General features: G+C 44.6%; 1 protein-coding gene across 5 annotated transcripts in view; it reads left to right on the plus strand.

Annotated features, from left to right (window-relative positions):
• CASK (peripheral plasma membrane protein CASK) overlaps window positions 1–13,862 on the plus strand; it is an 815,631-nt gene that overhangs the window by 748,056 nt on the left and 53,713 nt on the right. For all 5 annotated transcript variants that reach the window (XM_070532311.1, XM_070532313.1, XM_070532312.1 and 2 more), the window contains 3 exons: window positions 5,548–5,736; window positions 7,606–7,684; window positions 10,814–10,899. In XM_070532311.1, the coding sequence (XP_070388412.1) occupies window positions 5,548–5,736; window positions 7,606–7,684; window positions 10,814–10,899 (354 nt within the window). The remainder of the gene's footprint in view (window positions 1–5,547; window positions 5,737–7,605; window positions 7,685–10,813; window positions 10,900–13,862) is intronic.

Below are 13,862 nucleotides of genomic sequence, written 5' to 3' on the forward strand. Positions count from 1 at the left end.
AACTTCTCTCGTTTCGAAAGTACTTACAGAAATCTCCGGGAGAGCTCGCGCGTGGTGTTTTCAGTGAGCGCTGACAGCAAAACCTATGAGGAGCGCGCCACGTGATCCCTCATACTACGCCAGCGAGGCGCTTCCGATAGATGGCGACTCCGTAACTCCTCGCCGCCAATAGAATAGCAAAAGGCAGTGGGAGGTATGGCTTGCGGACGAGGGAAAGGAGAGCCCGGAGTAGAACCCCCCAACCCCTACGGAGACTAGAACGCGACAGTAGACGGCGCGCTTCCTCTCCGCTTTTTTACCGCTTTCCGCCGTTGCGTGCGCGAGATTGGACCAAGATCGCCGGCTCTTGCTCGCACGCTTTCACTCGTACATACAGTGTACGGAGCGCGGCGACGATTTGGTCGCCCTTGGTCTTTATGCGGAACATTACGGCTACGGCGACGCCAACAGCAGAAATGCGCCTGGAGTGTCTATATAGTTGCTATCGCAATAAAGGTCGCAGTTTTGCCAGAGGAAAATTATAGCAGTAGCAAGTATTAAGCAACCACATGAAGTAAGGGTATATAGGTTTAGCGGCCGTATAAACTGCAGTACACATTCGCTTACTAATTAAATTGATAAGCGGGATGTCAATCGCACAGATCTCGCTCGATACCGCGGAAATTCGCTCTCGCAACGCTGGCGTGAAGAGCGGTAGCAGCGGCGAGCCCACGGTTCGTGCCGCCTCTCGCTTCAGCGCGTCTCCAAAGCTTGACTGCGTGATCTACAACACTAGGCGCGAGATTACAGCGCTGTGTGTCTTCATTTCGCGTCCAGTTAGTGTGTGGTGTTCTTTTTTCTTAAAAATTTGCATGAGAAAAGTGCGTGTTGCAAAACACGCTCTTTTCTTTTTTGTCTGCGCGGTACGAAAAATTTTCCTAACAACGTTATGTCCTGTAAGTGCTTATCGGTCATGGCGACAAAAGCAGCGTGTGAAAAAAAAAAAGCTCACTAAAGGACGACCAACAATCGTCTCGTCGATTTCTGTTTTAATTCAGGCAATGGAAAACGAGAACCCCGTGCAGAGCACAAATCCTATATGCGAGGGCGGCAGATTGGGCAAGCTGGTACGGCATGATCTGTTTTTAGCACTGCTCAGGTTTAGTGTGAAGGAAAAAGGAAAGCAAGAAAAGATGACCCGCGCTGGCACTACTGTATGACAGATTTTTTTCTGTTTTGATAATGTACAAAACATTATCTGTACAAACATTAATCAGCGACTCAAAGACGGCTATTAGGGACTTCACATAGGGCTAGGTCTTCACTGAGGCGGCCAAAATCCTGAACTGCAGAGCAGAAGACTTTAAGAACGGCAAAATTACACCCAAATACCTCAAATGGATCCCGGCACATATGGGAGAAGTAACCACGAATGCCCCTCCCAACCTCAACGAGAAGGGCCACCGAGCCGCGTGAAAACTAACCCACCGCGGCACGGACTGTGACGGCCCAACACCCCACAACCCCCGGGGAAGGGGGAAGGACTGCGGCGGCGGAGGTGATAGAGAACACGGTGGCGGCGACAACGACGAAGAAGCAATAAAAGACGACAGGGACAGACTGGTCACGTACCACGACATACTGACACACTACACGAAACAAAGAGAAGCATACCCACAACCCCACAAACAACTCCACAGGTCTCAAGAAACAGATTGGAGAAGGTTGCAAACCAGAACGTTCCGAAACCCAGTACACTTAAACAGAGTAAATTCAACACAATACCCAGACGCGAGCTGCAAGCACGAACACGCAGACATATGACACACATCTTATGGAAATTCACTGAGATCAGATCAATATATGTAGAGGACAACATAGAACCGGACCTTCTCGAGGAGCGATGGCTAAGCGCTCTGACTAGCTCGGAACTACACTACCAACTGTGCGCTATCCACCGGGCCCGGGCAGCGGTGGAAAGGCTATGCCTCACCGCGCATAATGCCGGGCTGGCAACCTCGCAGGTCCTTTTCCTATTAAAGTTTTGTACGTCCGTCCGTGATATGGGAGAAGTTACCATGAATGCCCCTCCCAACCTCAACGAGAAGGCCCACCGAGTCGCGCGAACACTAACCCACCGCGGCACGGACAGTGACGGCGCAACACCCCGCAACCCTTGGGGAAGAGGAAAGGACTGCGGCGGAGGCGATGGAGAAGACGGAGGAGGCGAGGACGACGAAGAAGCGATAAAAGACGACAGGGACAGACTGGTCACGTACCAGGACATAGTGACACACTACACGAAACAAAGAGAAGCATACCCACAACCCCACAAACAACTCGACAGGTCTCAAGAAACAGATTGGAGAAGATTGCAAACCAGAACGTTCCGAAACCCAGTACACTTAAACAGAATAAATTCAACACAATATCCAGACGCAAGCTGCAAGCTCTGCAAACACGAACACGCAGACATGGCACACATCTTGTGGAAGTGCACACAGATCGGTTCAGTATACGTAGAGGACAAGATAGAACCGGACCTTCTCGAGGAGCGATGGCTAAGCGCTCTGACTAGCTCAGAACTACACGACCAATTATGGGCTATCCAGCGGGCCCGGGCAGTGGTGGAAAGGCTATGCCTCACCGCACACAATGCCCGGGTGGCCTGAGCCCGGGCTGGCAACCTCGCAGGTCCTTTTTCCATTAAAGTTTTTTCCGTCCGTCCGTCCGTCCGTCCGTCCGTGTTCACTCAAACCAGGTGTTTTGAATTCGGGCGCGCTCTGATGGTCAAACGAAAGCTGCAGTTCTCAGAAGGTTTTCATTTCAGTTTCGCAACATTGTGCTCTAGCTAGACACAAAGCCTACTATTGAGCCGATCCAAGCCGTGTCAAGCTCAGTTTGCGTACTGCAGTAATATGCTGTGATTGACTTGTTTTTTAGCTGCGAAGTGCATTTTACATTTTAACGCGTGCAAAGAGCTGGATCAGTATTCCTAAAGCTACGATATTGATTTTTAACCCTGTAATGCATAATTTAGAACGGTCGTTGTGTCAAGGACCTCCGCGCAAATAGCCGGTACAGCTGCTTCGGATACCATCTGTGCCGCCGCTCATTGACAGCCCGAGGTAGGATAGCATGTATTTTCCTTCCTGGTGTCAGTGATATATGATGTCGCTCAGGATAGGTTTCAGAAGTGAACCTCTGACTTTTTTTTTTTTAATGCTATACCGCGAGCAAACAGGAGCGCCGTAATTTTTGAGGCGCCACTCTTTGGACATTTCGTTATCGGTGCTGCCGAAACTAGAAGTTGCCGCGAAACTGCTGCGCAGGATGTTTCCGCGCAAGGTTAATCGTTTTGTCACGCGAGAATCTACGACTTTTTGCGTAACCGCGGTTTTTCCTCCTTTGTGAACGTACCTGTCTTACGGGAAAAACGCTTTGAGAGGCGGACTTTCAGGCGCCTTCACGACGCGCGACGCCCTCGTAGGTAAACTTTTCCGCTCCTCTTGCAGATAACGAGAGATCGCAGAAACTAGGCTGTTGTGCGCGATCTTTGCTCGTCCGATAGCGACCCGTGCTATTTAGTACACCGTGTGAGAGCAGGCGCCGGCGGTGTCACTTGAGGTATGCTTTGCCAGGAATCTTAAATCGCGCAATCTTGGTGTTTGTCGGCAAAAAAAAAAGGGGGGGGGGGGGCGGGGCGTTTCGGTGCATACGTCTCGTAGTGACCTTCTTTCTCGGTTAATTTTGTTTGTGTTGCAGTTTTGTGAAACCCTAGATGTAGTAGTATACTCAGCTCAACGAGAGTTGAGCTCCTACATCATGTGACACCTATTTCGCCTGGCTATGACAGCATGAGCAATTCGTATGTGATGCTTTGGATCATTAAAAGCACATGCTGCGAGAAATTAGGTGCATCATTAATTGTTTACAAATGCAGTGTTTCCAAAGATAAGCGTAAGCTTCTCATATGTTCAGTCAGCAGTGTCGCGAAGTGAAGATTAGAAAAACCGCCAGTCAACCTTTCAGTAAGTGCTAAAACCCGCGGTAAGAGCCCCTCAAAACGCCCGGAAAACCCACTAATTTAAGGTACGATTAGAAATTAATTCAGCATGTAAATTTTATCTGTCTACGTAGAATTTAACCCTAAACGATAACACCAGGAAAAAAGAAAGGAAACACTTTTCCTCAAGGAACAGGAGATGATGGGAGATATAACGAATACTAGAACAAACTTATTTTGCATATATGACCATGAACTGCTAAGGTACACTGCCCTGTGTTTTGCAAAAAGTTCGGCTTTGAATAACAAACTGTTTGTCCAGTGTCAATAGGAAAGACTAAGTAACGAGTCTCAAAGCATGGGCTGCTGTAGCCATTCTTTCCTAAATGTCTCGCATACTTCAGTGAGACCATTCTGCAAGGCTAAATTCTCATAATGCGTATCCACAAAAGTAGCGACAAGTGAAATTGCTCTTAAATTTTAAACCTTTTGAGCTGCTGAAACCGCTGCACCTCTTGTTAAAGAAACACATCAGAAGAATGGACCGTAAAGCATGGCTAATTTGGCGATAATGGAAGCTTGTTTGTTCATTTATATAGCATGTATATAAACTGTGTGCTTGCAACATAGGATGCATTGTCAAAAAACGCTGATTTGTTTTGCTGCCAAAGTGAAATTAACATAACTTGAAAATCACAAGAACACCCACTGCCCACAGAACATATTCTCCTGCTGAACAGTGTAAAATGTAGCTAAATTTTGTAACAAAAATAGCCAAGTTGGTGTCAGTGGTAGCCAATGAGACACTGTGCTTTACTTTTTGAGTAGAATATAAAATAACCATGTGCTTAGAGCAGTTTGTGTTTGATTTTCTTTTTTTTGCAAGTACTGAGGAGTGCGGTAAATTTTTTTTGCTAGCCATGGATATTACCATCAGTGGTTTCTGCCTGAACAGAACCTTTAAATAAAATTGAATAATGTTGGTCTTGACTTGAATACATTGTAATGTACGGATGGCAACAAACCGGGGCTGATAGCAGTTTAGGGCACCTTGACAGTTGCCGTTGTGTTGTCGGTTTGGTGGTGAGGATAGACTATCTTGTCCACGTGGCAGAGTAAATGGGTGAATGTGTTCAATGATTTTTCCTTTGATCTACTGCCTCTATAAAACTGTCTGCAGTGAAAAAAAAATTCTGAGCAACGTTTCTGTAGACCTAGTTGAAACTTCCTTCACATAACACGGCTTGTGGAGTATTACTCCTGATATGTGTGCAAATGATTTCACTAAAAAGGAGGCTTCTCTTCTTGTGGGATTCCGTGAGTTCAGCTGAAGTGGACTGCCAGATGTGAAATGTGTGTTTGTATGTGTGTTTTATTTTCCCTTGTCCCTCTGCCAGTCTGAGGCCACTGTGCTATCCATTTGTTTAATAAAAGGAATGACGAAGGACAGAAAGAGTGAGAAATAAATATAATGTTTACATAATGTTTCCCCTGGTCTCAGATCCTGTGCACAAAACAAAACATAATGCATGCCATGCTTTCTCCCTTGTATTCGCCTGCAGGCACTGCTTCAAGCTCACGATGTGGTTGCGCACGAGGTGTACAGCGAGGAGGCGATTCGGGTGACACCACCACCGCTGACACCCTTTCTCAACGGCAACCAGGAGGCAGGTGGCAGCGAGGCCGGCGACATGGAACAGGTCACCCGCGTGCGCCTCGTCCAGTTCCAGAAGAACACTGATGAGCCAATGGTATGGTGCCCTTTCCCTCTTTTAATCTCTTGACATCTTTTCTTGAGCAGGCTTGATGGGCCTTCACTGGAAAACGCGCATATTAGTCAGTGATGGCCTAAGAGCTCAGTACAACCTACACCCACAAAACTACACTGCCTCTACCCTTTGTGAGTCCACGCTCCAGAACATTGTTCTCGAGATGCAGATACAGAGTGATGTTCACCTTCACGGTGACATCATGTAAATGAGATAACCTATTTGGTAGGCACAGATCTATACAAATCCTCTGAGTCCCACAATGGTGTACTTGCCTTGGCATTCTTAGGCTGTCAAGCGAGGCTGTTAGATTACGTAGTTTGAAAATTTTGGCCTAGAAAACACGGATACAAGAGGAAGAAAAAGAACAATGCAGACATCTGTGTTGTATGCCTAACTTTTCAAACCATGAATACTTGCTAACTTGCCCAGCTCTCATTTATTCTAAACATTAGATCACACTTTTGTAGCTGCCTCAGTATTTCATCATCATCATCCACCTGTGCACTGTTTGCTCCAGAACTAAGGTTTCTTCCAAAGATATCCAGTTACCCATGTCTTGTGTCAGCCAAACCCGTTGGACGTCTGTAAATTATCTGTAAAGCTCAGAAGATTGGGCACAGATCGAAACAAAACAAACACAATAGCTCGCGGGTTCGTGTACGTGATCGTTACTAGAAGTGCACCGTGCTGCAAAAACGCGAGAAAAAAAACGAAAGAAGAAAGTGGTGACCATGGCATGTGCTTGACACAATCCTCCGGCTCCAATGTGGAGAACGCAGGGAAGAAATTTTGCTTGCAGAGGCTCGACGGGGCAAGTGGCAAGAGTCAATGTTGGCAGTGAAGCTCTCCTCCTAAAAGCATGAGTTCACGACACTTGAAATATTTCTATCTCTGCTAATAATGAACCAATTTGAAAAATTCTTGCACTAAAATGCTCCTTAGAGAACATTAAAGTTAAATTATGGGGTTTTACGTGCCAAAACCACGATCTCATTATGAGGCACGTCGTAGTGAGAGACTGGAAATTTTGACCACCTGGGGTTCTTTAACGTGCACCTAAATCTAAGTACACAGGTGTTTTCACATTTTGCCCCCATTGAAATGTGGCCGCCATGGCCATGATTCGATCCCGCGACCTCGTGCTTAGCAACCCAATACCATAGCCACAGAGCAATCACTGCGGGTTCCTTAGAGAACATATAACAATTTGCTGTGTGGCCTGGTGAGGGGCCTTTTGGTGTGCTTTTGGGGTGCAGATAATCCTTGTTCATGGACATGTTCTCATAGCAGGTAATTTTGTGTAATATAAGTGTAGCAATTGTATTAATGATAATAATAATATGGAAAAAAATGACCCACCCTCTTCCCCCTTTATGCCTTCTTCCCTTTTACTATGCCCACTTTGATTAACATTTTTTCTTTATCTATAAATGTCTGGTCATGGTTGTCAACACCCTGTTTGTTTGAAATAAACTCGGTAGGAATGCTGCTAAGCTATGCAAAGAAAATATTGTTCAGCTCACACCAGCTGCTGCACATAAAAAGGCAAACAAGTCTGTTTTAGAGTGCGTGCGTGCGCGTGCGTGTGTGTGTTCTTTTTTTGTCCTACAGTCTAGAATGTTCACAGAAAAGGCAGTATTATACTACCATATTAAATTGATGCTCCTTGTGGAAGCCAGCCTACAGTAATGAAAATGTCAATTGAATTAGCACTTTAACAATGGGAGGCATTTATTAACATATTTAATTGCCTATATAATACTATTGGGACTTGTGTAACATCCTTTAGTGAGAAGCACTAACAACAGCTGTTAAGTTTTGTCATTCATTGTGTGTACTTGTGTACAGGGCATCACCCTGAAGCTGGACGAGGACGGACGGTGTATTGTGGCTCGCATCATGCATGGTGGCATGATTCACCGGCAAGGTGAGAACAGTACTGGCAGTACTAGCATGCATAACTGCAAGATTGAGCATCTTGCTAATTCATTTGCTTATGTGTGAATGCATATAGACCTAAAGGGACCTTGCAGTGTGCTTTGTTGAAGGTGTCCAATATGTCAGATGCTAAAAGGAAGGGCATCTCCTTGTGATCTTTTCAGAGAAAAACATTTTTGTATATTTCTTGTATAAGTAGGGTTATTTTCACTCAAGTGCTCGTGCTACCATGCTCTCAAGACTTTCCTCTCCTTTTCATTGTTTCTGCCATGCTGAAAAGTGTCAACACAGAACAATACTTACCAGCTCTGCCCGTTATCATGCTCAGCTTTCATAGCAGCACAGCCTCTGAGATCGATTAGTTGTGCTGCCCCATCTTACAAGGCTATTGTATCAGCGCAACTGCATGCTTATTCACCACTAAACCAGGGGGGTGGGCTGGTTGGTGTTGACTCATGGAATGCACAATAACAGTGCCAGAAAGGATGAGAAGAATACCTGTTGAAGACAAGGGCACTGACTTCAGCTGACTGTTTATTCAAAAAATGAAAACAATCGTACATCTTGTGCACGAGAACTGTGCATCCCAAAGAACCAGGTCTGATAGTGGAATGCATTTCTTTCTTTCCTATTTATTTATTTGTTTGTTTGTTTGTTTATTTATTTGTTTATTTATTTATTTGTTTTTTTTTTAAATTTATTTATTTATTTATTTACAGATACTGGAGGCCCTTCTTGGGCCCATGCAGGAGTGGGTACTAAGAATACAAACAAGAGAAGTAAATTTAAACTAAAAACTTGACATAATTGCAAAGCTATAATACATACAAAAGTAAAAAAAGAAACATGACAATACACTGGATATAGATGACAAATGAATACTCGAGCAAGGCAATATTAACTCATAGTGTACACCACTAGGGCTCGAATTTCAACAAAAGTTGGTATTACTAATACATTGAACAAATGATTCCAACGAGTCGGAGTTCACTGCCTCCTCAGATAACGTATTCCAATAATAAATGTTCTGCCTATGTTCTGCCTACTGCCTCCCTTTGCCAGTTTCCAGATGGCTCACTATGTTATAATATGTGTACTCCTTGACATAAAGTACAACTAATGGCATATTAGCTTACCGTATTTACATGATTCTAACACGCACTTTTTTTAATAAAAAGTGTTAAAATTCGCATGCGCATTACAATCATAACTAGTTCTACTCAAAATAAAAAATTAAACCAATTCTCACTCAACAGAAAGGAAAAATCGTCTGAAGAAAGTGATGCTCGGAGACATCGCAAAGTGGCCATAGAATAAAGAACCAGCTTTGATGTGGGTCCATGGTGCATGGAATGCATTCCCGCAGATGATGGTTGCACAAGCCTCCATAAGTGTTGCATTTCTAATGCATTACATGGAACTGAATTCTGCAGTCAGTAGACAACGATAAGGAGGTGTCAATGGACTTCAATAGCCACTAGCCTCTAGGATTCAGCTGTGTGCATGCCTGTGAGCCTTTGTATGTTCCGTAATATCATTTCAACACGGTACACATCAACTCAGATTTCGTTACTTGATGTGCGCAGTAGAAACAGCACCAAGTTATTTTTTGGGATATTTGGATTTTAGCTTGGCTGAGCACGGCCACATGAGACCTATCTTGAAAGCGATCTGTGGTGGGTACAGAGTCTAGGTGTGCCAAGGGCTGATAGCTATGTGTGCGCGGCGTTCTCACTGCTTAGTTTGTGTTGAAGCAAGAGGCAGCACAAACGTCAATGTGCTTGCTGCTGCTTCTGCCACTCTTCCTCATGACATTGTTTTGGCAGCGAGCATCCGTGGTCATTGAGTGAGATGTGTTTATGTTTGGCTCTGTGCGCATGACACTATGCTTGTTAATTTAGTTAGTATGCAAATGCTTACAAGATTATACGGCTGATAAAACTGCTTACCTTATAACTAAGTGAAGTGGTTGCTTGGGCTAGTTGTTGAGGCATCTTCGAATAGCTGTCTGATAAATTTTTTGTCGCAATCAATGCTTCGCCTTTTGGGTGAAACTGCGACTTTCTTTTTATGCTCAGTTTGTGCTGTGGTTTCGACTCGTGTGTAATGGTGTATATATCCATGTCTCCTGCACAGTGACATAGTGACACCAATATTCCTGTAGGTTACGTTTAAGCACTGAGAAACATAATTTTGAAATGTCTTCTCACACATGGTTTTTGGCTGATGGTTCAGTCGCAGCACCCAATGTACACACAGGTTTTATATTTTCTGTTTAGTGTACAGTGTTGTGAACGTTACTGACTGAAGTTCCTACAAACATGGCTGTGTCACTCAGTTTCAATTCACTATCTCTCAAGACGATACGATGGATTTTTCCAACCATTCTTGGCATGGTGACCTTAACTTAATGTCCCAGGCACACTTCTTCTTTGGGTGATGTTCAGCAACACTTTAATTCAATAATCTATAAGTAAGCACCAACACTGTTGCATAGGTCCCACCGAACATCGGTTTTATCGCCTCAGTTGTTCAGTTATTTTCAAACAATGTTTTAAACAGTGCACAGAATTCTTTGCGATCCATTCTTCTGAGAAGTAATCACACGCTTGCACAAAACAGCTGCTGAACATAAGTTCAGCATCACTGTCAATGGAAACTTGACACATACTGATTACATTGAAGATTATTGCTATCTATCCATATACTTTGCAGTATCATGACGCCATGTCGTGGGCCTCACTTATCCAATAACCCTTGCATTGAATGATTCTTTGTGTTCAGTATTTTAGTAGGTTTTATTTAGTTTACTGAACAGCTAGCTTGTCTCCTCTATGGTGGAGTCTCCTTGCCATTTTTACATACCAGAATTTTTGTGCTTACATGCATCCTCACTCTACTGCAAGACCATGATGACACTTCTGTTATTGTGATTAAGTAAAGCATGTGTGGTTACACCGTCAAATAACATTTTCCATTAGGCATTTCCCTGCCATTGCCAGTAAGTAATAGCCATGGCTTCTGCGAAGTTTCTTAGTGCTTAGAATCAAAGAGCAGCATTTAAAATAGCTGCTGCTTGTGGATGATCTTCATCAGTTCTTATTTTCTTGCGTTGCAGCCACTCTACATGTCGGGGACGAAATACGTGAAATCAACGGCATCAGCGTTGCCAACCAAACTGTGGAGAGTTTGCAGAGAATGCTCGTAAGTGTCAGCATCCATCGTTCTTAGGCACAACATTGATTAGTTGATGGAAACTCACAAAATCACGTGGTCACCCACAAAGCACGAAATGTGTTCAAGGTTGTGCATGCCAGCACAACCAGTTAACATCAAAAAACCTCTGGCCAGCACACAACTCACTGCATGCTGAAGTCATCCGCCAGATGAAAATGGCAATGGTCCCTTTGCTGTCCAATTCCCATAGCATCACCATGCTAGTAGTGACAATGAGGCAAACATTTGTTATGCATACTCAGATGCTGCCTATAAGTTCTTTCCCTCAACTCCTGTCTCTCTGTGCATTTCTGGTGACGTGATGGGGCCGCCATGTTGCTCTTGCACAAATGAGCAAATCCTGGCAAGCTCATCTCTATGCTAGCACCCCATGTTGCTCATTAGATGGGCTTTTCTTAGTTATCGTTGCATAGCTTTGTGTGAGAAGAGAGTGTGTGACGAGGATAGTGGCAGGAAGAAAGGATGATAGAAAAAAATCGGTGCTGTTAAGGCGAGCGTCGACAACTGAGTGGTTGAATGTTACTCTAAGTGCTGTTCACTCCTACAAAGCACACTTTTATCATACATTGCTGTAACACTGATGTTTGTGCACTTTGTCGCCTTCAAGTGGCCATAGCACATCCTTTCTTCCATGTCTGGGCTTTCGGAAATGTGCTGAGCATGAAATCTATTGTTTCCAAAGGGAAAACAAAAGACATGATGACCGGTAATTTCTCTTGTCAACGAGCAGGAGCTCTTGCATGTGTTCCTGTTCATTGAACTACTTTACTCACGGACATTTATGTCTGGCTATGCAGACGAAGCTATATTGGCAGAGCTTCTGCGCTTCTACTGTCGAACCTCAATATATAACAAACTGAATATAAATTTTCATTCGGCATGCTTTATTTCAATTGAGTGCTCTCCTACTATAATGAAATCAAAAGGGCTGAATCCTATGCAGTGTTGGTTACAGAGAAGCAAATTTTTGTTTGCATGTGCCTCAAAAGATATATTCTGATAGCAAAAACGCCATACAGTCGCCAACCGATTGTTTTCGGCAGCTGATTTTTCGAACCTGCACAATTCCTGTGGCACCACCACCCACCCCTGGCACCAATGTATCACGGCAGTATTATAGTGGAAATATAAAACGCCACATGGTGCTTTGGGCATTATTAATCATGCGTGTGATGCCACAAGCATGGCGGCCGTGAACAATGTTACCGTCATGTCGATTGGCATGAAACTGCAATTTTGGTTGCCACTCTCAACGTAGCGACATCAGCACTGTGGCCAACTGAGTGGCTGGTGGCAAGCCTTTGTGGGAAGCTTGCTACAAATATGTTTGCACTCATAGACCTTTTCAGCGATCAAGCGTGAGATCAGATGCACGGGTTAGACTGATGGCCATAGTAGTGTAGTATGTATCCACGCAGTCCCCTCCATGTCCGAAAACTCTGTTGGGGGCGTGAACATTTTGGTCAGCACTTGGCTTGGTTGGATTGCAATTGGCAAGCCAATGTGCCGATCTCGCTTGATAACACTGGTGTGTTCGTGGTGGTGCGCAGTGCATCTATGTTATTTATTGTTGTTTCTGGGCCTCATACTGGCACAGCAATATGTCTACGGGTCGTCAAGATTCACAGGAGACCCTTTACTCCGGCCCCTCTGAGGCACCCCACTTGTTTCTTTCACATAGATCTGATCCTGATTTTTTTTCTCACCAATATCTGCACATATAATTGTAATGAACATAAGATATATGGAAGGTATTTTTGTGTTCGTTGCAACAGTCGTAACAAAGTTCGACTGTATTTGAATGTCATGTAATCTGGACAAATTTGATAATATCGCTTATAGTTTTGATTCCCCAGCCACAGTGGCCAAAAGCACAAGCATGAACTTTCATAATAACTCCACCTGTCTTGCATTGTAACAAGCAAATGAAACAATTCACAAGATTAAATACCGTATTTACTCGAATCTAGGCCGACCCTGATTCTAAGCCGACCCCCTAAAGTCCGAAGCCAAAAAAAAATAGATATATATTACCTCGAATGTAGGCCAAACAAAAAAGCGAGGACAGCGCTCACAAAATGCAAAGAGCATTTATTGAATCTGAACGGGCAGAGCTCATTCAACGTCGTCGTCGCTGCTAGACTTGTCGCTGTGTTCCTTGTCACTGTCACTTTCAAACAGTGCACTATTTTTGGTACTGTCAAGTACATTAGATATGCTGCACTTTTCAAAGGCACACACGATCAAAGTACCTGGAATGTCGTCCCATGCTGCAGCTACCCAGTCCGCCAGCCGCGATAGCGATGCACATTTGATGCAGCCCGTTGCCGTTAGCATGTGGTCTTCGTCAGTCAACCAGTCCGTGTAATATTTCCGCAGACGATCTTTGAAAGGTTGAAAGTTGCAGGCACATCAAGTGCCTGCAACTGGCCCGTCATGCCGCCCGGTATGACAGCAAGGTCCGTGTTCGCTTGGGCAAGCGCAGCCTTCACGTTGTCTGTCAAGTGCCCACGGTAAGAGTCGGTGACAAGGAGCGAGTTCTTTGTCAAAAGGGCTCCTGGACGCCGTCGCCACACAATCTTAACCCACTCTTTTACTATCACACCCGTCATCCACCCATTCTCATTTGTCCGCACAATGACATTTCTTGGGAAAGTTTCTCGAGCAGGCAGTGTCTTCCTTACATTTCTTGGGAAAGTTTCTCGAGCAGGCAGTGTCTTCCTTTTAAATATCATATAAGGAGGGAGTTTATGTCCATCAGCTGTGCAGCACAGCATCACAGTTGCGTGCTGCTTCTCGTAGCCCACAGAGCGCACCTTCAACTCCTTGGCACCCTTTACATTCACCGTGTGCGCCACTGGCATATCAAAATACACAGCCGTCTGGTCGATGTTGCCGGTTTTCCCAAGGTTGTAGCCTGCCGCTTCTCT

Source organism: Dermacentor albipictus, chromosome 1, assembly GCF_038994185.2.
Source record: "Dermacentor albipictus isolate Rhodes 1998 colony chromosome 1, USDA_Dalb.pri_finalv2, whole genome shotgun sequence".
Classification (NCBI taxonomy): domain Eukaryota; kingdom Metazoa; phylum Arthropoda; class Arachnida; order Ixodida; family Ixodidae; genus Dermacentor; species Dermacentor albipictus.